This window comes from Ranitomeya variabilis, chromosome 3 (assembly GCF_051348905.1).
Source record: "Ranitomeya variabilis isolate aRanVar5 chromosome 3, aRanVar5.hap1, whole genome shotgun sequence".
Lineage (NCBI taxonomy): Eukaryota > Metazoa > Chordata > Amphibia > Anura > Dendrobatidae > Ranitomeya > Ranitomeya variabilis.
The window spans coordinates 410,527,856-410,552,816 of NC_135234.1; the positions used below are offsets into that span (position 1 = coordinate 410,527,856).

Here is a 24,961-nt window from a genome sequence, read left to right on the forward strand (position 1 = left end):
AACTGTGCATAACCCGGTTTATGAGGCTTAATAAACCGTATGGACTGCTATGTTTTAAAAACCCGTGCCCATGTGCTTGAATATCGCAGCCAAGCGAGTGTCCCCCAACACACTCAGTAAGAATAGTCTTACATTTGGTGGAGAATGCGGGCAACGATCCAGCACGCACACGTGGTGTTAATTGCTGTGGCTCGGTGGGGCCACGAAGATTGCGTCTGGCTGTAACTCGGCGGGGTTACGAAGCTGACAAGCGTCTGGCTGTAACTCGGCGGGGTTACGAAGCTGACAAGCGTCTGGCTGTAACTCGGCGGGGTTACGAAGGGGACAAGCGGCGTCCTGTGGATCGGCGGGTCCACGAAGCCGGCGGTAGAGCCTGGTGGAGCGTAGCTGCAGTGGCAGCAGCAGTGGCTTGTGGTTTGCAGCCGGAGGTGCCGGTTGTGTGTGACTGCAGCGGGAGCTGTGGCGGTACCAGCAGGAGCTGGTGAAGTGACATATAGAAAAAAAAATAAAATTTTTTTTTTTCTTTTTGTGCAGACTCTTAAAGGGCCAGTACAAGCCCAGAGACAAAGGGGTGTACTGTGGGAACTGGGGCCTGAGTGCCGTGGGGAAGTCCACGGGGTGTATCCCAGAGAGGGGAGTATCCCTAATAGTGAGCGGTGGGCCATAGGGGATGGTTGCCCAAAAGGGGGCGGAGACCCAAAAAGGGGCGGTAACCCGAACAGGGGTAATGGCCCAAAAAGGGGTGGAATCCCGAAGGGGGGCTGAATCCCGAACCGGGGTGGTGTCAAAAAGCGGAGCACTTGTCCAAAAAGGGGGCGGAGCCAAAAAAGGGGCGGCAATAAGTGAGGTGTCACGACTGTGTCCTTTTTGGCTGGATGGAAAGTGTGTGCGGGGATTGATAGACCCGGGGAGAGAAGCGTCTGTGCTGAGAACCCTTCCAGGAAATTCTGTGTCACCTAGCGACACTGAATATCTCCAGGTAGCCACTATCTACATTGTTGCAGCGGAGGTTTCCACATACCATGAGGTGGCTGTAGACCCGATCTTGCCGTATCCTATGGTAATAGGACAAGATTTGGTAGCACTGTGGGAAAAGGCTGAAGTGTTTGTGGACATAATGTGGATGTCAGTTAGTAATATTGAGAAGGCGCCCCCTAGAGTTGACAGTCCTAAGGTAGGCCTGAACAAGGGAAAAGGTGCGACTGTCCAACTAACTGACCTGACGTCACCTGAAGTGTGCCACAATACGACTGGTAGTGGTCTGCTGGATAAAACAAGTGGAGCTGACACCCAGACAGAGAGTGACTCGTGGCGTCATCATACTGTGGGGTGTGACACAGATTCTGGGGGTGACTGTGACAAGTCATGGCCAGTAACAAGCGCATGTGCCATGGTGACAGGTGGAGGACGGGGTCCAGGACCTGTGGTACCGGGTGGAGGACGGGGTCCAGGACCTGTGCTGACGGGTGGAGGACGGGGTCCAGGACCTGTGCTGACGGGTGGAGGACGGGGTCCAGGACCTGTGGTAACGGGTGGAGGACGCGGTCCAGGACCTGTGGTAACGGGTGGAGGACGGGGTCCAGGACCTGTGGTGACGGATGGTGGTGACTCCCATTCAGACGGTGATACCAGTGGAAAAGAGTGTAATAAGGTTGACTCAGGCAATTCTTCCTCCCGTCGCCGGAGACGTAAAAGAGCCAAAGGGGCTGAGCCGGTTGTTCCGTGTGAGGAATTGACGGAAGATGCTGAGGACCTGGGGTGTATGAAGTACTCTGAAGTCCCAGGGAAAAGGGACGAACCTAATGATGTCACCGCTGAGACCCAAGAGAGGGCCGACCCTGACAGTGCAGAGTCTGAGGGTGCAGAAGTGGAGGAGGCCACCAAGGAGGTGGTGCCTGAAGTAAATACCTCCTCAAGTAATGGATGTTCCGCCAGTCCAAAGGATGGGAGGAGCGAGATAGAACTGGTTAAAGAGACGGTGAACGACCATCTCGAACGAGAAAGGGTCCTGAGACAAGCGGCTGAGCGCAGAGGGGATGAGCTGGAGAAGGAAGTCTCTGAGCTCAGAGGTGACCTGTTCAGATGGCAAAATGTGTATCAGACCCTAAAGGAAGACATTGACGTGCTCAGAGAAGCACTGAAAGGCCCTCTACAAGGAAAAGAGGTGGTGGTCGCAGACTTCTCGTTTCAGTACCAGAGTGGTGACGAGGTGAAGCTGCTAATGCCCATCTTGACCCGGGGTCTGGAAGAGGGTAAAGCTGAAGAGAAGTTGGCGCTAAAAGCAGAACAAGATGGTCACCCGGTTGTGACAGGTGTCTTGATGGAAAGGTCCATGGCAAGGCAGGAGCCATCTGTTCTTGAAGGAAGTGAGACTCCGCTCTTCAAGTGCGTGATAGATGTACCCGTAGAGGCACAAGATGCATGTACCCATGAGGGTGTGCATGAGGCCTTTAAAAAGGCAGTAGAAGCGTGTAGTGTGCACTGGGCACTGGAGACGAAACAGTTGGTGATACTGTCTTCTAAGGAAGTCACAGTGAAGAGGGTGGCTGTCTTGAGGGACATGCACCTACAGTGCCTCCGCACGAAACAGATGATCCTGTTGAGGAATAATGAGGCCACTCGATGTTTGGAGCAAGCCAGGAAAGCTCAAAGTCGTCTGGGCTTGGTAGAGGGCACAGTCCAAGTGCCCAAGGCTCTGGTGGCGAAGCTCATTGGCAGATTTGGGAAAGTGATGCAGGAGATGGTGAATATATCCGGTGTGAAGAGACTAAGGATTCCGGCTGATGACGAGGCCCAGGTGGGTGAAGATGGGATGGTGTCATTCCTGGTCGTCGGGTCCAAGGAGAGTCTAGGAAATATCCGGATGCTCCTGAGGTATCGCGTGGCATACCTGAGAGAAGTAGAGCAGCTAAGACTGTACAGACGGCAGGTCAACAAACAGCTGCAGAACATGAGGTGGCGGCCGCCTTCTTCCCAAGGAAAAGGGAACAGAAGGGACCCTCCAAATGATGAAATAGCAGGTTGCCGGAGACTTTCAGCAAGGCAAGAACGTCGAGAATCTGCAAGTAGTAGTTCTACTCCCAGTATGAGACTGAGAGACCTGGACAGTAGTTCCTGTCGTATACTAAGTGGGTCCGACTCAGACCAGATAGTCGGTTTGACCGTCAGTAGGACTCATGACCGCGCCAACCGTGGGTGCCGGCCGTGGAGAGGAAAGTCGGGTGACAGGGCGTACAGAAAAAATGTGGTGACCAGGGATCTGTTGACAGGAGTAGATGGTGGCTTGAGAGCTAAAACTCAAAATATACACATTGACCGCTGGGGGCGGGAAGACCTTACCAAAGGTATGATTGTATGTGATGCCCAAAACCGACTGAGACGGTTCCCTCGACTGATAGGGCAAGGTAACGTGCGTGACATGTCTCGTGACCCCACGTGTATGACAGGTGTTCAACCCCACAAGTTTGAACAGAAGGGGGGGATATGTGATGCAGTGACCCCTGTAACAGGTAGGGAGCGCTGCATGGTCTCCCCAGTATGTGCACGGAGTTGTATTGAGGCCGTGAGAATAGACCTGCAGTGATGTCAGGATCACGTGACCAGCCATGTGATCCATTACTGTGGGTGTGGTTACAGGTACATAATGTGACCAGGGTGTGGGTCACATGGTCCCTGGGTTCCTGTGTGGTTCCAGTGAGTGGACCTGAGTGGTGAGGTTACAGGGGGTTCCTGAGCGCTGTGTGTGGGCTGTGTATGCCCCTGTGCTGGAAGACCTGGTAGGAGGCTTCCTGGAGAGCACATGCTGGCGTGAGAGGTCCTGGGAGGTGTACCAGGACCCCTGAGCAACACACAGTGGAACTTGGGGAAGCTACAGTCCTTCAGTGGCTCTGGACTGACTGTTGTGTGCCGGCCAGGCAAGTTGGTGAACCCCGTAAGGCAGTTTCCCCAGGAGAGAGGACTGACAACGAGTCAGCAGACGGAGCAGGAGCTCCCATAAGGTACCTCCACAAGCTGTTGGTGCTTGTATCCTGGACTGTGTGGTAACCCACGGCAACTGGTCAGTGAGGACCAGCATGTTTAGTGTCCGTGAGTCAAACCCGTAGTTAAAGTGTTTGAAGAGGCAAGTTAATATCACCAGTTGGTGCCTGTGATGTTCTATGAACTGTGCATAACCCGGTTTATGAGGCTTAATAAACCGTATGGACTGCTATGTTTTAAAAACCCGTGCCCGTGTGCTTGAATATCGCAGCCAAGCGAGTGTCCCCCAACACACTCAGTAAGAATAGTCTTACAGCCCGTAGAAAACAGGTCCACTTAGAGGTGACTTTGCATCTACTGTAGTAGCTTGCCATTAGGTTTTTTTAATAAGGTAACAAAATGATTTATAAATATCACATCAATCCCATACATACTGTATGTCCTGTGTGTACAAGATTACAAAAGTGCAATGAAAAGAAAAAGTGGATGTGCTTATGTTCTGTATACCCTACTGTTAGGCTGTGTGCACACGTTCAGGAGTTTTCTCGTTTTTTCGCTATGAAACCGCAAAAAAAACGCATACATTAAGCATCCTGTTATTAGAAAGCAATCTGCAATTTTTGTGCACATGTTGCGTTTTTTTCCGCGGCGGAATCGCATTCCGGAAAAAAATGCAGCATGTTCATTCTTTGTGCGGAATCGTGGGGATTCCACACACATAGGAATGCATTGATCCACTTACTTTCCGCATATGGCTATGCCCACCATGCGGGAAGTAAGCGGATCATGTGAGGTTGGTACCCAGGGTGGAGGAGAGGAGACTCTCCTCCAGGCCCTGGGAACATAATACCTGTAAAAAAAAGAATTAAAATAAAAAATTATGATATTTTCACCTTCCGGCGTCCCCCGCGGCTTCCCACTCCTCGCGATGCTCCCGTTCCCAGGGATGCTTTGCAGCAATAACCTTTGATGACATAGCGGTCTCGCGTGATGCTACGTCACCTGGGATCATTGCTGCGAGACATTACTGGGAACGGACGCTACCGAGAGCGTCACGAGGAGCGGGAAGGCTGCGAGGGATGACGGAAGGTGAGAATATCATGATTTTTTTTATTATTATTATTTTTAACATTAGATCTTTTTACTATTGATGCTGCATAGGCAGCTTCAATAGTAAAAAGTTGGTCACACTTGTCAAACACTATGTTTGACAAGTGTGACCAACCTGTCAATCAGTTTTCCAAGCGATGCTACAGATCGCTTGGAAAATACTAGCATTCTGCAAGCTAATTACGCTTGTAAACTGCTAGTGTTTAGCGGGAATACGCATGTGAATTCTGCATGCGTTTTACCAGTGGCACAGTTGCGGAAATGCCGCAGAAATTTCCGCAGCAATTCTGAACGTGTGCACATAGCCTACATCAGAAAATCTGTTACATTATATCCCCTCCCCAAGAAACACGTGAGAATGCCCCCCAAAATGTTTTGCTAAGCAATGTCCCTTTTGATTCGGTTTGCATGTCTGTAGGCAAAAATAAGCAGTGAAAGTGAAACACACATCGGGCAAGGGTGCCTGCCTTCATTGGAGGGATCTCTTGTGCTAATACGTATATATATTATAGTTATGTAATATTTGAGTCCTATCAGTATCTTAACATCTATTTATCTTGTAAAATGATTTAATTATATACCACCCACATACTGTGCAGTATATTGGTCTCTCTCTATGTTCTTTTAAATTTATTAGTAAAATCATGCTTTTATCATTATTGGGGCTCGCTCACACTGACAAGTAACATCCGATGATTCTCACTTGCGAGAGATTGGATGCTATATGCAAATGACTCTTGGCTCAAACTCTGCTGCGAGTGTGATCAGAGTGTCATTTTACTGTGGTCCGATTCTCTTGTATGCAAGAACGGATTACAAGTGACGAGAGGATGGAGAACTTCATTTCTCCGTCTCTATTTTTCTGCCAACACTCTATTTTTCAGGCAGAAACAAAATCGGCAAAAAAGCACTGTCTGAACATACTCTTATGAATTTGACCTACATATTACTATTAGTGATGAGCGAACACCTGATGGTTTGGGATGGACCGAACATCAAAAAAAATATGAATGAGGGGCCCGAACATCCATTGTTTGCCGGGCTATCATCTGCATGACAGTGCAGCAAACACAGGCTCTGATCAGGGGTAAGATTATTACCGCCGGTTAGAGAGCTGTGGTTCCCACGCTGTCAAATGACAGCATGAGCCAACACTGTTATCGGCGGTGAAAGGTTTACGGCTGGTCACATGCATCAGCTGATGAGAGAGTACTACTCACATCAGCCTACGCTTGCTGTCGCTGATAACAGCGACAGCAGGCATAGCTGATGGGATTATAAATAAATTTAAAAAAAGAAAAAAGACGTGAGGTCTCTTCTATTTTTGATAACCAGTGCAGACAAATCTAGCGGCTGCAGACTGCAACCCTCAGCTGTCAGCTTTATCATGGCTGGTTATCAAGAACACAGGGATCCCTAAGCCATTTTATTTTATTATTATTATTTAAATAGTGGGATGGGGTCCTCTTCATTTTTGACAACTAGCCAAGCTAAAGCAGACAGCTTGGGGCTGGTATTCTCAGGCTGCTAAGGGGCCATGAATATTGTCTGACTATTATATTTGAAATAAAAATTAAAAAAAACACAGTTATACTCATCTTACACACAATCCATTGAAGCCCTTGTCCCGTGTAAAAAAAAAAAAAGAAGAAAATAATGAACAACCATTATACTCACCTTACACTCATTCCATTGAGGCCCTTGTCCCCTGTAAAGAAAATAAAAATAATAAAACAACCATATCTCTCACCTATCCGAAGTGAAAATTTCCCATGCTGTAATCCATGTCTGCGATATACGGTTTACAATCTGGACAGTGCCATAATGCGACCATCCAGGTTTAAAACCATGGGAGAATAAGGTGATGATATGGCAGCCTCAGTGACTAGCGTTGATTGTGACTGAGGCTGTGTTCCCACGGGAACTTAACTGTGAGCCAGGATGATGAACTGTGGTGACCTCAATTAGATCACCGTGAGCACAGTGCCATTTCGCATAATGGTGCTGTAAAGGTTGTAAACCTGTTATCGGCGACAGCAGATGTAGGCTGATGGTAGTAGTACTCTCTCATCAGCCGATTCCTGTGACCGCGGTTCTCCCGCTGTCATGCAGATGACAGAGTGGGAAACAGCTGATGTTCGGAGTGCTGAACCCCAACAGTAACACGGACTTCATGGAGAAGTCCGTGTTCGGGATCCGTGCCCAAACACTAGGCGCTCGGCACATTCCCCGAACTTTACTGTTTACTTTACTGTTCAGGTTCACCCATCTTTAATTACTCTAGATTACTCTATTTAACAAGTTTGTGTTTCTATGGACAACTATTCCCACTTTCCTTTTAATCTAAATTACATTCATATATTATTAGTGTTGAGGGAAATACACCGAGGATTGACATTTGCCTTTATCTATCTTTCACATTTTTTTTTCTCGCCAAACTAGTGCAAATGAGAAGAAAGAGCCATTCCAAAGAGAAAAAAAATAGACTTGGAGAAAGGTAGATTTGGTACTATTCACTAAACTTGGTTTGACATTCTATGTGTGGCATACAACATTTAGCCATTATATAATATCTATTTAGTAAGATAGTGACTTACCATTTGGTCCAAATTTTTAAAGTCACAAAGCTTTCTTTTGCTTGGTGGTTTAGGGAGTGGGATCTCCACAGGTGGCAATTCCAGTTCCTCACGAATTTCCTCCTCAATTTGCTCCTCCATCTGGATGAGCATTGGGGCACTCATACCAAAGCGAGATGCTCGTCGAGCCAGTTCTAACAGGCACAGAATGAAATTTTTTTCATTCTTTCGTAGAACTAAATCTTCTGTTTCAAACATCAGGACATCTGAAAAGATTATATATTGAAAAAAAAGTATGGATTATAATATACAGTGCTTACCAACGCCAAAATGTGTATTCATCTCAAAATTTTAAATTAGGATTTGTATTATTGATATGTAATGTGGCACAAGGCGGTAGCCATGGGTGAGATACTCATTTCTAACGCCTGGCGGGGTGTGTGGACTTGAGTTCTATGGGGGCGCTACACCTTTGAAAGCCGCATGTTACCGATGACTTCGGTTGGCCAGTACTACATGTTGACATGTCCAATGATGGATACCACCAGTTAAAAATAAACCTTTTACTGAAAGATAACTTGGTGGGGATTATATACACTAGATAGTGGGGACACAACTTTATGACCGTTTCCTTCACAATACGAAGCAATTTCCACACATGGTTCCAATTCCTTTCACGTTACTCACTTGTTCTCTATCTCCAGTGTTTTACTTTCCTTCACCACAACTCAGCTCAGTACTACAGTCTAGTTAGCAAGAGTCATTCTCAACCCACTGTTCCGCGTCTTTTTCCCCCTCAAAGGATCTATGTTGCCAGTATGGCCGATGCCTAACTTTACTGTCAGTGACGCACTGCATGTCCAGCCCAGGGCACTCTCATCTTCTCACGTACTCTACCCTGTATTGGCCCATTACCTCTCTGAGTTATAAACTATGAGCCCTTCTGCTAGGCTTCCTGTCCCAGGACCCGTCTCTGTTTGATCACTCTGTCCTCCTGTCGGTTTTATTTTTCTCTTTACCCGGGTTCACTCTAACAACTGTCTCAGGGTCTCCTCACTTCAGGACACGCACATCATGCTGTGCAGCTTTCTGTCCAGACCTTAGGTCAACTTCAGACACACTGGGCTCTATCTGATGTCCTGACAGGAAACTGTCTCTGTCCCTTCAATGTAGCCTCTTCCACTCTGGGCTAGTCCCAATATTAACTCTAACTCTCCCTACTGTTGGACAGAACACAACACCATCACAATACACATTCCAAATTACAAAAATACACTTGTTCTTTGTGAAGGAACGTATGCAGTATGTCCAGCTCCTTACATATACCCATATAATTGCAGAAATCTGACTGGGTTTCCATGATGACCAGTTGTATCTATGCTGACACTTGCAGTCTGGGAGGATTTTATTGTAAGAAGATGGACCAGACTGGGGGTACCTCTCTTGCGCCGGTTCCGGAACTGTCGGGGCTGTTACCATTGTTGTCCAGGGGAAAGCTTTGCACTTGACAGCAGGGGGAGTGACGACAATAAAAGGTCCGGGGAGTGGGAAAGAGGGGACAGACTTGGCGGGAATACAGAGCACGCAGCAGGGAGAGGTTGGTGCTCCATTCTCTGAGCATCGTGATAGCGCAGGCCCGCGCTGTAGATTCCCTGTGTCCAGGTACACTGACTGTGGACATAGATCTGCCGTGTGCCTGTTTTCTCCCATGACCGAAAGTTACTGACGCTACGGTCCGGTGGTTACTGCGCGCATGCTGCCTAAGACAGACCAGGTGACTGATCTAGAACTGTGTCATTCATCACTCCCATATTACTGCCAAGCTGAGTCACACTCTGGCGGCTCTACAGACAGTGCTGCCCCCCATATGACGAACCTTGGACCCAGGTACAATGACGACCCACCACCATCGCCGAGAATCGGACCTCCAGCTTCTTCAGGATGACACTGGAGTCATCACGTGCCAGTTGCTAGGGCGCCACCGTTGGAACGGTGGAAAGGCCCTGCAGCCAGAAAGCCAGCGTGGACTGTTAAGTTAACCCTTTTATGAACAGTTGCTTTGTCTTTTACCTCACCCCACTCTTATACCATGCTAATTTCACCTCCCATACCCCTTGCTTAACCCATTACCTCCCTGCGTGGAGTATACCCCTGTTAATAAATCTGTTAACTCTTGCTTTGCCTCCTGTCTGTCACTGCATCCCGTGACCTGCTCACATTATATTAAGAGATTTTTCAAAATATCTAGTCACTGTGGGGAAACACTACACACCAAACGCACAGCCATGTTTTTCTGCCATTAATTATAAGATCATATCTTTATAGGACAGGTAATTATTGCAGTTTCCATGTAGCTCTTCTACTTTTCTTTCAATATTCTGATCTTAAAGGGAATCTGTCAGTAAAATCAACTCTCCTAAGCTGCCTATATGGGCATGTAGATCATAGGAAGCTGAATGAAATGAAATATTTCTAATCCAATAGGGAAATCCACAAATTCTTTAATATGTAAATAAGCTGTTAAGATCTATGATCCGAACACAGATCTTGCTGAGAATCTCCCTCCAGAGCTTACTTTAACCCCTTCAAGACTTTTTCATTTTTGCGTTTTCGTTTTTCGCTCCCCTCCTTCCCGGAGCCATAACTTTTTAATTTTTCCGTCAATATGGCCATGTGAAAGCTAATTTTTTGCAGGACGAGTTGTACTTTTGAACGACACTATTGGTTTTACCATGTCTTGTACTAGAAAACGGGAAAAAAATTCCAAGTGTGGTGAAATTGCAAAAAAAGTGCAATCCACACTTGATTTTTGCTAGGTTCACTAAATGCTAAATCTGACCTCTGACCTGCCATTATGATTCTCCAGGTCATTACGAGTTCATAGACACCAAACATGTCTAGGTTGTTTTTTATCTAAGTGGTGAAAAAAAATTCTCTATTTTCCGATACCCGAAGCGTCTCCATTTTTCGGGATCTCGGGTCGGGTGAGGGCTTATTTTTTGCGTGCCTAGCAGACATTTTTAATGATACCATTTCGGTGCAGATACGTTCTTTTTATCGCCCGTTATTGCATTTTAATGCAATGTCGCGGCGACCAAAAAAACGTAATTCTGGCGATTCAAATTTTTTTCTCACTACGCTGTTTAGCGATCAGGTTAATGCTTTTTTTATTGATAGATCGGGCGATTCTGAACGCGGCAATACCAAATATGTGTAGGTTTGATTTTTTTTTTGTTTTATTTTGGATGGGGCAAAAGGGGGGTGATTTAACTTTCATATTTTTTTTTTTTTTTTTCATATTTTTAAAACTTTTTTTTTACTTTTGCCATGCTTCAATAGCCTCTATGGGAGGCTAGAAGCTGGCACAACTCGATCGGCTCTGCTACATAGCATCGATCGTCAGATCGCTCCTATGTAGCTGAAATGCAGGCTTGCTATGAGCACCGACCACAGGGTGGTGCTCACAGCAAGCCGGCATCAGTAACGATAGAGGTCTCAATGAGACCTCTGGTTACTATGCCAACACATCGCTGACCCCCGATCATGTGACGGGGTCGGCGATGCACGCATTTCCGGCCGCAAGGCCGAAAGCGATAGTTAAATGCCGCTGTCAGTGGTTGACAGAGGCATTTAACTGGTTAATAGTCGCAGGTGGATCGCGATTCCACCCTGCTGACATATCACGACTTTGATGTGGGCTCAGCGCCGGAGCCCACATCAAAGGGGGAGACACGACATGCGCCGTACTAGTTCGGGGCATGTCGTGAAGGGGTTAAATGAAATGGGCGTTACCAATGTGAGACATGTAATGACTGACAGTCTGCTATCCTGATCTATATAACTTTCATTTAAACCAAGCTCAGGAGATTGGTGCCCGGCACACAGAGCTAAACACCTCATTTACATATTAAGAAAAACATGGATTTCTCTGGAATAAGACATTGGATCGCAGATATAATTTTTTTTCAGCTTCCTATGACCTATATGCCCATATAGATGGCTTAGAAGGGTTGATCCTACTGACAGATTCTCTTTAAGGAGACTAAACTTCTCCCATGGAAGTGGACAGAGCAGGGTCACACATTTCTATGGGAACAATGGTGTAATGTGTGACCCCGCTCTGTCTATTTCTATGGGAGTAGTAAAGTAGTGGACGGAGCACGGGGGTGGGCCACATTACACCACTGCTCCCATAGACATAGGCAAAGCAGGATCACACATTACACCACTGGTCCCATAGAAGTGGGCGGAGCGTGGTCACACGTTACACCACTGCTTCCATAGAAGTGGACGGAGCGGGGTCACACATTACACCACTGCTCCCATAGACATAGACAAAGCAGGATCACACATTATACCACTGGTCCCATAGAAGTGGGCGGAGCGTGGTCACATGTTACACCACTGCTCCCATAGAAGTGGACGGAGAGTGGTCACATGTTACACCACTGCTCCCATAGAAGTAGACGGAGCGTGGTCACATGTTACACCACTGCTCCCATAGAAGTAGACAAAGCAGGATCACACATTACACCACTGCTCCCATAGGGGAGGTGCACATGTTGCGGATTCGTGTGCGGATTTTTCAGCGCAAATTCAGAAAAATCCGCAGGTAAAACGTTTTTTGTGCGGATTTCACCTGCGTTTTTACACCTGCGGATTCCTATTATGGAATAGGTGTAAAACGCTGCGGAATCCGCACAAACAATTGACATGCTGCGGAAAATAAACCACAACGTTTCTGCGTGGAATTTTCCGCAGCATGTGCACTGCGGATTTGATTTTCCATAGATTTACATGGTACTGTACAACGCATGGAAAACTGCTGCGAATCCGCAACGTCAAATCTGCTGGGATCCGCAGCCAAATCCGTAATGTGTGCACATACCCATAGAAGTGGACAGAGCAGATCACACATTACACCACTGCTCCTATAGAAGTGGACCGAGCGGGGTCACACATTACACCACTGCTCCCAAAGAAGTGGACAGAGTGGGGTCACACATTACACCACTGCTCCTGTACATGTGTATGAAGCGGAGACACACATTATACCACTGCTTACATAGACATAGTAGAGTCACACATTACACCACTGCTCCCATAGAAGTGGACGGAGTGGGGTCACACATTACACCACTGCTCCCACAGAAGTGGAAAGTGCAGGATCATACATTACACCACTGCTCCCATAGAAAGGGATGGAGTGGGGGTCACACATTACACTACTGCTCCCATAGAAGTGGACGGAGCAGGGTTACACATTACACCACTGCTCCCATAGAAGTGGACGGAGTGTGGTCACATATTATACCACTGCTCCCATAGAGGTGGACAGTGCAGGATCACACATTACAACACTGCTCCTATAGAAGTGGAAGGAGCGGGGTCACATATTACACTACTGCTCCCATAGAAGTGGACAGTGCAGGATCACACATTACACCACTGCTCCTATAGAAGTGGACAGAGCGGGGTCACATATTACACCACTGCTCCCATAGAAGTGGACGGAGCGGGGTCACATATTACACCACTGCTCCCATAGAGGTGGACAGTGCAGGATCACACATTACACCACTGCTCCCATAGAAGTGGACGGCGCGGGGTCACATATTACACCACTGCTCCCATAGAGGTGGACAGTGCAGGATCACACATTACACCACTGCTCTCATAGAAGTGGACGGAGCGGGGGTCACACATTATACCTCTGCTCCCATAGAAGTGGACAGAGCGGGGTCACACATTACACCACTGCTCCCATAGAACTGGACAGAGCAGGATCACACATTACACCACTGCTCCCATAGAAGTGGATGGAGCGGGGGTCACACATTACACTACTGCTCCCATAGAAGTGGACGGAGCAGGGTCACACGTTACACCACTGCTCCCATAAAAGTGGACTGAGTGGGGTCACACATTACACAACTGCTCCCATAGAAGTGGACAGTGCAGGATCACACATTACACCACTGCTCCCATAGAAGTGGACCGAGTGGGGTCACACATTACACCTCTACTCCCATAGAAGTGGACGGAGCGAAGTCACATGTTACACCACTGCTCCCATAGAAGTGGACAGAGCAGGATCACACATTACACCACTGCTCCCATCCATGTATATGGTGCGGGGACACACATTACACCACTGCTTACATAGACATTGTAGGGTCACACATTACACCACTGCTAGCATAGAAATGGATGGAACTGTGTCACACATCACATACATTAGATACTGTGTATCTAATCCCATCCTGTGTGATGTACTGCACTGAGCCCAATATCGAATCCCATCATGTTATACACTATGCTTAGCCCTTTATCTAATCCCAGTGTGTGTTACACTAATCGCGCACGTGATACACTCCATGAATCTAATCCTAATTGATACAGCGTGCAGCACCAACTAACAAAATCGGTACTGTGTCCGTCCTCGGTAACAGTCTGCTTGTGAGTATCGCTGTGCAGTCACCAACAAAATCGCTCCTCACTGAGATCCTAACTTTCATCCTCTCTTATCCCTTTGCAAACTCCCAGAAGGGGAGGGGATGAGTGACATCACACACATGTGAAATTCAAGGGAAAAGAAAGCAGTCACTAGGGAGCGCTGTGAGGGTCACAGTTAAAATTGAAAGCAAAAAGGTCCACCGCAGCTCCAGCCATTAACCTTCTAGGAGGATACAAAATGCAGTAAAGAATAGTAATAACGGTCCTAGGAGCGCTGGAAATGAGACCAAAACAAGGATTTTAGTGTTGAACCACAACGCGTTTCAACGGTTAAACTGTCTTCATCGAGCTGCCTAGCGGGGGGCGTGGCTTAGCAGGAGATGTGAGAGGACGTGTGCCGGACCTCTCCCGCTGCCCGAACGGTGATCCGGACATATTAGAGGCGCCGCCAAACGCCAATTACCGGTGGAGGAGTCCCTGCGTATCCGGGGAGTGGTGGGCACCAGCCGCACAGCGAGGAAGCCATAGAATGACGTGCAAGAAGCAGAAGGAGGTCGGGATGGCGGGCAGCACGCGCTCCCAAGATGGCGCCGACAGCGCTGTGGAAGAGGCGGCAAAAGCAAGCGCTGCCTATCAGAAGTGGAGGTGATCGCCAGACTGGAGCAATTTGCCAGGACAGAAGGTGCAGTACAGCTGATGCAGGGAGCCGGTGGAGAGGGGACAGGAGGAGCGGCGGACTCAGGGGAACAGGTGTGTGAGCAGGCTGGGGTGCAGGCAGAGGGGAGGATGAGCGGATCCCCCATGACACCCAGCAATGTTCCAGTTATGAGAAATGCCCCACTGACTGAGTTAGCTGAGCTGACCCCGGAATATGCTGCTCAAATGGGGAATGTGTGTGCTGATGAGACTGGGGAGCCGACCCTGAAAGATATCTTTTCTGCGGTAATGTTCTGTAAGTCTGCTTTGACAACCCTAACTGTCCAGGTGGATGACCTTAAAGGGGAAGTTGCCTCTTTTCGCTCAGCTATGCATAAGATGGAGGGGAGAGTTGAATTGTTGGAGGAACGTGTGGGAGGAGCGGAAGATCAGATTGCTGAACTGGCAAAGAGAGAGAAAAAATGTCCAGCGCATAGCGGAGTTGGAGCTTAAAACTGATGATTTGGAGAATCGTTCGCGCAGGAACAACTTGAGAATTATTGTTGTGCCTGAAAAGACAGAAGGAAATAACCCCACTGAGTTTATAGAGACATGGCTGAAAACTAAGGTTGGAGGGGACGGTCTCACTAAACTTTTTGCGGTCGAAAGAGCTCACCGGGTGCCGACCAGACCTCTGCCCCCTGGCTCTGCCCCACGGACCTTTCTAGCTAAAATCCTAAATTACAGAGATCGGGATATTCTGCTAAGGAGGGCCAGGAATATGGAGGAACTGTCTATCGACGGCAACCGAGTATCTATATATCCTGATTATTCTACAATTGTACAGAAGCTCAGGATGAAGTTTGGAGAGGCTAAAAGATGCTTACGTGAACTGGGCCTGGTTTATTCTATGCTGTATCCAGCTAAATTACGTGTGGTGGCCATGGACAAGGTCCACTTTTTTCAAAATCCTGAGGAAGTATCACATTGGCTGGACTTGAATGCAAAACGTATTGGAGCAGAAAAGACCCGCTGAGGAGGGTCAAATGTGGTCTTCTGGCTATTGTGATAGGTTGGGGGGAGAAAAATCGAGTTGATGGTTAATACTGATTTGCTACTAAAAGAATTTGATGTATGGTTCTTATGCGCTAAGGTTGTGTTCGGCGGCGCAACTGTTTATATATCCTGTTTCTGAAGGGTGGGGGGAGGAATGACTGGAAGATAGTGGGAAATCTACTGTTGGTTGGTATTGGCTTCTGAACCACTGCTGGGATAGCAACAGCGTTCCCCTTTCTCATACAGAGAGGGAGTAGGAGATTGTACGTTGTCTGTTATAACGTTTTGGGGGAGGAAGTTATTGAGGGAAGGGAAGGGTAGGGTTAGGTGTTATTTTGTAATAATGAGGGCTTGGGGGGGTTTGGGTAAGAGGGCCCAGTTTAGGGGGGTAAAGAAGACCAATGGAAAGAGGAAGAGATGGTTAACTATTATGCAAAATGATGGGAGATAGAGTTAAAATTTTGAGCTGGAATATTAGAGGTCTATCCAATAATACAAAACGTAAGGCTATTTTGCAATATATTGTAAAACAGAGACCCTCGCTGGTGTGCCTTCAAGAAACTCACTTAGTAAAAGAAAAAACGGGTATATTGCATAAAAGATGGGTGAGGAAGGCCTACCATGCGACATTCTCGACCTATGCCAGGGGAGTGTCAATCCTCGTGCATACAAGTGTTCCGTTCGAGGAGGTAGAGGTGGTAATAGATAGTGATGGACAGTATGTATTTCTTGTGTGTAAGGTGTTCGCTAGACTGATATGTTTCGTGTCAGTGTATATTCCTCCACCGTTCTCGGGGAAAAAACTACAGGAAATCCTAAACTTATCTGGCAGGTGGGGAGGAGTCCCATTGCTCATAATAGGGGATGTTAACAATATCATTGATGATCATTGGGATAGGGGGCAGCATGCTATGTTGAGGAAGGAGGGAAATTTGACAGCGTTCGGTAGTTATTTGAAAGAAGTGGCATGGAAAGACTTGTGGAGAGTGCGTAATACTGATACATACTGTTTCTCCTGCTATTCAGCGACATATGGCTCTCTATCTCGTATTGACATGGCCCTAGGTAACGAAGAAATGGATAGGTTGGTGCAAGAGGTGGATTATTTGCCTAGAATAGTGTCGGATCATAGTCCAGTGGTGATAACACTGCAAATTGAAGGCCTTGGGGGGATGGCTAAATTGGGTTGGAAGATAAACCCCTTTTGGTTACAAATTATTGATATGGGGAAGATCGGGGAAGAGATAAAGGAATTCTTTAAATTTAATGATGGTAGCGCGGCGAAGCATGTGGTTTGGGACACCATGAAGGCTTATTTGAGGGGTATACTATCTAAAGAGATCTCTAGGCATAAAACACAAACAAGGGAATCTGATAAAGTGATATTGGAGGAATTGAGGGCAGCGGAGGCTGCATTGAGTAGTTTACGTTCACAAGACACCATGAATCGTATGAAAACGGCTCAGGAAGAGGTAAACAAACTACATCTACGCAAAGCAGAGAGGGCGAGAGCTTTCCAAAGAGAGGCTTTTTATGCGGAAGGAGAGAAGGTGGGTCACCTTCTCTCAGTGGTGACGTCTGCACAGAGGGATTCGACACACGTACATGCTCTAGAATTAGAGAATGGTAGTATCGTAACACAGGGAATCCAAATTTTGGAAGGCTTTAAGGGATTTTATAGCAAACTGTATGCATCACATACCGGGCAGAGAGAAGGTGAAATTGATAGATTTTTAGAGGACGCAAATTTACCTAGATTAGAAGCAGAGGATAGAGATTGGTTAGATGGGCCGCTTACGGTGGAGGAGTTGGAAGGTGCCTTGAGGTCCATGGCGGGAGGGAAGGCTCCGGGGGCTGACAGTGTCCCTGTTGAAATCTATGGTGTCCTCTCTGAGGAGTTGTTGGCCAGATTGTTGGGGGTCTTTGAGGAGTCACTGGAGAGGGGAATATTGCCTGCTTCCATGAGGGAGGCCATTATTGTGGTCATCCCTAAACCTGATAAGAATCCAAGATTGCCGGAGTCATATAGACCAATATCACTCTTGACTACAGATGTTAAGATTTTGGCTAAAGCCTTGGCAAACAGACTGACCAGGGTGATAGAAAAGGTGGTCCATTCGGACCAATCGGGCTTTATGCCTAATAAATCCACTGCCATCAACTTGAGATGGTTATTTCTTAATATGCAGATACTGGCGGAAAATGCTGGGGGGAGGGTGGTGGTCTCCCTTGATGCGCATAAAGCCTTCGATGGTATAGAATGGCAATACCTGTGGTCGGTTCTGAGATGCTTTGGGTTTGGGCCGGTCTTTGTGTCGTGGGTGAGGCTTCTGTACTCCTCTCCAGTGGCTAAGATCAGGGTGAACAATGCAATGTCTGACGGTTTTCAGCTATTTCGGGGTACACGGCAGGGATGCCCGTTGTCCCCGTTGCTGTTTGCTCTAGCGGTAGAGCCTCTGGCAGCGGCTATCAGAAGGTCTCAGTTAGTAAAAGGGTTTGTGTATGGGAAAATGGAGGAAAAAATTGCTCTGTATGCTGACGACATTCTGCTTTTTCTTGAGGGTCCTGGGGAACCTTTGAGGAATGTAATCTCATTAATTGAAGAATTTGGGCAAATTTCAGGGTTGATTATCAATTGGGACAAATCAAGTGTTTTACAGGTGGATAGAGGAGTGGATTGTACGAGGGAGGTGGAAGAAGGTACAAAATTAAGGGTGGTTTCACAATTTAAATATCTAGGGATTCAGGTGTCTCTCCCCCTGACTAGATTTGAGGAGCTCAATCTTGAACCATTAATAACCAAACTACGTGCCAAAATCTCAGTGTGGAATAAGCTGCATTTGTCGGTGGTGGGTAGAGTAAATCTCCTTAAGATGGTTGTGATGCCGCAGGTTTTGTATGTTTTACATAATTCTCCGGTTTGGATCCCGCGGACTAGATTCCGTAGACTTAAATCATTATTTGGAGAGTTAGTATGGGGTGGGAGGTGCCCGAGAATTAGGCAAGAGATACTGCAGAGACCTAAAGATGAGGGGGGACTTGCCCTGCCTAACCCCTGGTTGTACTTTTTGTCGGCGCAAAGCCAACATCTTAGGGGATGGGGGAAAGGGCTTGAGGAAGGCCGGGGTCATAACAGTCTGATATTTATTATTGGCATGTTGCCCTTATGTCAGGGCCTAGAAGCAGGACTATTCAAGAAATTGGGAACTCGTCTTCACACCATAAATTTAGTTCATAAGGTATGGCTGATGCTTAAACGAATAAGGGGGGTTGTGGGACTCACGGAATTTTCACCTATTTGGGATAACCCTTCCTTTCAAGAATTCAATCATATGGAAGGAATGGGGGAGTGGAGGGAAAAAGGCATTGGGTTGATAAGTCAGTTGATGCAGAATGGGAGCCTTAAACCTTTTGATGTGTTGCAGCAGGAGTTTCAGTTCCCGGGGTTAAAATTATATCAATACAGACGGGTTCAGCACGCATTTCAGGCACAGAAGAGGAGGGGGCCTATAGTGATCCAGAAAGATCTAATGTTAGACTTTATACTAAATAACAATGGAACAAAAGGGGCTATATCCGAAGTATATGGCGATCTGCTACACACCTTTCTACTAGATTACCCTATAAAGGCCAGGGGGAAGTGGGAGGCCGAATTGGGGGAAATAGATGATGATAGGTGGGAGTCTATCTTAGAATACGTACCCAGGTTATCGATGAGTGAACCTGGGAGAATGTCACAATTGTATGTGATAAATAGGGCCTATAGGACACCTGATATGTTGTTTAAAGCCGGGTTGAAAGGCGATTCTGGGTGTCCTAGGTGCTCCCAGTCTCAGGCGGGCATCCTGCACATGTTATGGCTTTGTCCCAGACTATTTGCGTTCTGGGTAGTGGTGCTGAACCAAATTGGGGTGATCTATGGGTGTTCGATTCCCAGGGATCCGGTGGTTTGTGTACTTGGGTACGTGGAGGAAATCCTGGCCGACGAGACTGTCAAAATGGCTATAGCTAGATTGTTGTTCATCGCAAGAAAGGTGATTGCAAGGTATTGGATTAGAGAGGAACCTCCTACTAAACATGAGTTTATTGCACAGGCAAATCATATTGTCCAGCTCGAAAAAAGTATATATAATAAAAGGAAAAGAATGGGCTTCTTTCAAAAGCTGTGGCAGCCATGGCTGGACGGGAATAATTGAGAGATTGTGATAAAAAGTTGCAAATATTATAATATGTATGTATTGTCTTTTTTTGTTTTCTCTTCTTTCCAGGAGTAATGTTTGGTCGGAGATGGGTCTTCAGAGAGGAGGGGGGAGGGGAGGGGGAAGGGTTGTTTCTTTTAAAACAAAAACACAAATGTACCCTGTTTATTTGTATGGATACTGTTGTATTTGGTATGTACAATAAAAATATCTGATTAAAAAAAAAAACTGTCTTCATCAGGTGGAAGTTCCACCTGATGAAGACGGTTTAACCGTTGAAACGCGTTGTGGTTCAACACTAAAATCCTTGTTTTGGTCTCATTTCCAGCGCTCCTAGGACCGTTATTACTATTCTTTACTGCATCACACACACATGTGAGCAGACTCCGCCCATAATTACTGCAGTCGTAATGTGAGCTAGTTGTACACCAGGTTTTTGTGTCAAATTTCAGCAGCTGCTCCTTCTAGTGTTTAAAAGTGGAAATATGAAAGCTTTGTTGATTTTTTTAATATATTTTGCTTGATTAAAAACAAATATAAAATATATTTTTTAAATGAAAGTATTAATACTTTACATTTTTTTCAGTTGTTGAAAAAGAACATTTTTATGACACCTTCCTTTTATTGATGAGCGAGTGTGCTCATTACTTGAGTTTTCCGAGCATGCTCGGGTGATCTCCAAGTATCTTGGGCGTGCTCGCAGATTATGTTTTTGTCTCCGCGGCTGCATGATTTGCGGCTGTTAGGCTGCCGTCACACCAGCAGTATTTGGTCAGTATTTTACATCAGTATTTGTAAGCCAAAACCAGGAGTGGAACAATTAGAGGAAAAGTATAATAGAAACATATGCACCACTTCTGTATTTATCACCCACTCCTGGTTTTGGCTTACAAATACTGATGTAAAATACTGACCAAATACTGCTAGTGTGACGGCAGCCTTAGACAACCTGAACACATGCAGGGATTGCCTGTTTGTTAGGGAATCCCCACATGTATTCAGGCTGTCTAGCAGCCACAAATCATGCAGCTGCGGAGACACAACCATAATCTATGAGCATTCCCAAGATACTCGGAGAACACCCGGGCATGCTCGGAAAACTCAAGTCATGAGAACACTCGCTCATCACTACTTCCTTTTCAACAGAGAGCAAGATTATCTGTGTGCAGGAGGATTAATGAAATCTTTTTTTTGGTTTTGTGAGTCTATGTAGCTTGTGCTTGGAATATTTTATATGTTGCACTTATATTTGCGTAAAAAATTATTATATAACATTTATCGCAAAAAGGTTGTCCTTTCTGTCCATGGAACAATGGATTGAATTGAAAACTAGCAAGGAATTATTGGTGCGTTTTATTTTCCCATTGAAATGTTGAGAATGATGAGTGAAAATTGTTTCCTGTTTCTCAATGATGGAACTTGATGGGAAGACTGACAGAAAATACTAGGGGTGGACTCATTAGGACTTGTGTGTTATTAGGCAAAAAAGCCTGCTCAAGTAGGATGGACCAAATCAATATGGCGGTGCATGCGGCACATGCTTTATCTAAAATCTACATACAGTGGGGGAAATAATTATTTGATCCCTTGCTGATTTTGTAAGTTTGCCCACTGACAAAGACATGGGCAGTCTATAATTTTAAGGGTAGGTTAATTTTAACATTGAGAGATAGAATATCAAAAATAAAATCCAGAAAATCACATTATATAAATTCTATAAATGTATTTGCATTTTGCAGTGAGTGGCTCAATCATGGCACAGGCACAAACTGTCAGTATTCGTGAGCACATTGCCTCCTGGCAAGTAGGAAGCCGGGAGACAAGGGAGCAGTGCGCTCCTGAAGACTGATCTTGAGAGAACCCCTTTAACTTATTAATTTTTGGCAAATTCTCCTATGTCAGTGCACCGTTTTCAATAAAGGAAAGTTTATAAATGAATGTTTGTTCACCATGATGTAATGAACACCATACATCATTTTATATCAATTTGTTTTTTAGGGTAGCACATTTATACAGCGAAACAACAGATTAACTAACATTGGAAATATAACCACATACATGAACATGGCAATGGCAATGGCAAAGGCCCCCTATAACATTTGCCCTGTACTATAATTTTAATTGACATTGGGTGGGAGAGGGGGTAATTAACATGAATATAATGCAGCCTTTAGCATCATGATATTGGCCAATCCAGACACTGCACCTCTGGTAGAAACAGAAGATGGTATAAAATGAACTTTAACTTTTTCAGACCCATCTCAAACATTTGGTGGATGTTTTAAGAGTGGTGCAAAATTTTGTCAGGCCTGATGAGTAAAAAGTATAGCTGAATTATGATAAGAAACTGATTTTTGCCTATTTCGGATTACAGTGCCATCCGTATAGCAATGTGTCAATGACATGTCTGCCCAGCTATGACTATGATAAAATCTAATCTCTCCTCTGAACTATAGTGACGTTTTATGCCATTTGGCCTATAGAAAGGACAACCTGATACTTTCCTCATCAGTGAGCTCTTTTTATGTTGTGCTTATACTCACTATGTTTTAGCTCACATAAATATAGTATAAAATTCAATAATTATTATATTATACTTCATCTGTCTAAATAAGGAAGTCTTTATAATGACATAAATATTTCCTACCTTTAATGACCATCTCTTTCCTACACCATTGGATAAAGTTGGACACGTTATCCCTTGCCAAAAACGTCCCAGGCTGGGCTGAAGCATTGAATGTTACTCCAAATTTTGGTAGCCAAAGTTTGTTGCATAAGTCAGGATATTCCGTAGAAAATCCATCTGCTGTCTCAGTCACATTATTGGCATGATAACAAAGTAAAGTTCCAGTTTCCAGGACTTCAATAAAGTTCTCCACTGTTATATCCAGATTGTATAGGTCCTTCAACCACTCAGCCAAATCTTCCTTCATGGCATACAAGTACTGTTCACTGGATTTGTATGGTCGGATACTGCGCACACTGCCCCCTTGATGAGTTGACATTTTAGAGGTATTGATCTAAGACACTTCTGCCGTCAGAATGGACTTACATACACTGTAGGTCCAAAGATTACCTGAGCACCATCTTATCCGAAAGAAGACTGAGGGTCACAAGCTAAAGCTTTTTGTCATATCTGAAACACAAAAAAACATTTCTGGTGGGAAGTTGTTCTTTGGATAATCTTCACATGTAAAATAAGTCAAATAAAATCGAAATAGCAATTGCTAACTAATCAATTAGCAGAAACATATCATAAGTTCCTCAAGTACTGGTGTGAAATCAGATATCATCCTGAGCACTTCTTCACACTTCCATATTTACAGGATCCAAGACAGTTATGATGGATTCATTATATTGTGTGTTTTATAATGGGTCTGTCAGGTTTTAATCTTTTTTACAGGAAATATTGCAGCAGATTACGGTACTTTATTGTGGCCATCAGCAAGCAATGGACTTCTGATAGAATAGAGTCTAAAGTCCACAATACACCTTAGACTATTGCAGGCCCAACCTTCTGATATGAACGGGTTTGGTCAGCAGTCTAATGTTTATAGGTGCCCCAAACGGATGATTGCAGAAAGAGTTAAGAATCCGGCAAATTCAATTTTGGACTGCCGATCCCTTTGCTCTACCAGAAATAAATTGCCACCAGAAATGTTTGGTGGCGGCTCTCTCATACAGAACAGGCCAAGCTAGCTTTCTTGTACATATGAGAGACGACCAAATGGTCAACCCACACATCATTCGGCCGACAACCATCTAACGTGCTTGGCGGGTTTTACGGTGTGGTGATATGAACACAGCCAAGTAGTTGTGAGTTTGACATTGCATGTTTTATATGGATTACCCAACAGATGATTACATTTCTAAATTGGCCACATACTATTTTATCACACATTTACCACAGAGTCAAAAAAACAGATAAAGCTCCTACCTCTGTTAATGTTGGCTTTGTGTATTAATAATACTGTTCTAAAGTAACCTGATGTGTATAAATGTACTAATGATCAGTTGTATGTGCGTGCAGGACACACCCTTAGGTTGCAAAGTTATTAGGCTAGGTTCCCATTGCGTTAATGGGATAGCGCTAACGGACAGCGTTGCACGGCGAAATTAACGCCGTGCACCGCGTCCGTTAGCGCTCCCATTGCCGGCAATGTTAGAGCGCATTGCTAGCGCGTGTCATTTTCGGCACGCGCTAGCGATGTGCCGGTCTTTTGTAGCGCGCCTCGGACGCTGCTTGCAGCGTCCGCGGCGCGCCAGAGGTCCGTTCCCCGCTCTCGCAGATCGGGGATCTGCGAGAGCGGGGACGTTAACGCGACCCCTGAACGCGGCCCCGAAAAAGACATTGCGTTAGCGCAATCCGCTAGCGCTCGCGCTAAACGGATTGCACTAACGCAATCTGAACCTAGCCTTATTATTATCATTATTATTATTATTATTATGCCATTTATTCCATGGCACTTTACATGTGAAAATGGGTAAACATAATAAAAAAAAACACATTTCTTATTTTCATTTATACTACTGATTTATGGGGAAAAAAATAAACAAATGACAGTTACACTTTAAAGAGGCACTGAATTAAAGGTTTATATACTTAGTCTTAAATTATACTTTAAGAATAATTCCTAAATTTCTATTAACTGATGATTATTGGTCAGGACACTAAAATAGCTGTTGCAATATGCACAACATGATATGTAAATGAAAAAACCCATGCATTATATAATATAATAATACTAATAATAATTAGTAATATAATTTATTTATCTATTTATGGGTTAGCAGTCAGTTCTGTCACCTCGCAGCACTGGGATGCTAGGTTTGACTCTGACCAGTTGGATGGACTTAATATCAGTTGTTTTTAGTTCTTAGATTCAGTAGTAATTAAGAGTTTTGGGTTACTTGACTTTCTATGAAACCCCTTATCTGTGTGCCGTACAA

At 45.4% G+C, this 24,961-nt stretch overlaps 1 protein-coding gene across 1 annotated transcript in view; it reads right to left on the bottom strand.

The window, feature by feature from the left end:
• Positions 1 to 23,076, bottom strand: part of GAS2L2 (growth arrest specific 2 like 2) — a 90,350-nt gene extending 67,274 nt beyond the window's left edge. The window contains exons 1-2 of the mRNA XM_077296266.1: positions 22,659 to 23,076; positions 7,686 to 7,930 (exon numbers count right to left, since the gene is read on the bottom strand). Of these exons, the coding sequence (XP_077152381.1) occupies positions 7,686 to 7,930; positions 22,659 to 23,016 (603 nt within the window). The 5' untranslated portion in view covers positions 23,017 to 23,076. The remainder of the gene's footprint in view (positions 1 to 7,685; positions 7,931 to 22,658) is intronic.
• Between the last annotated feature and the right edge of the window lie 1,885 nt (positions 23,077 to 24,961).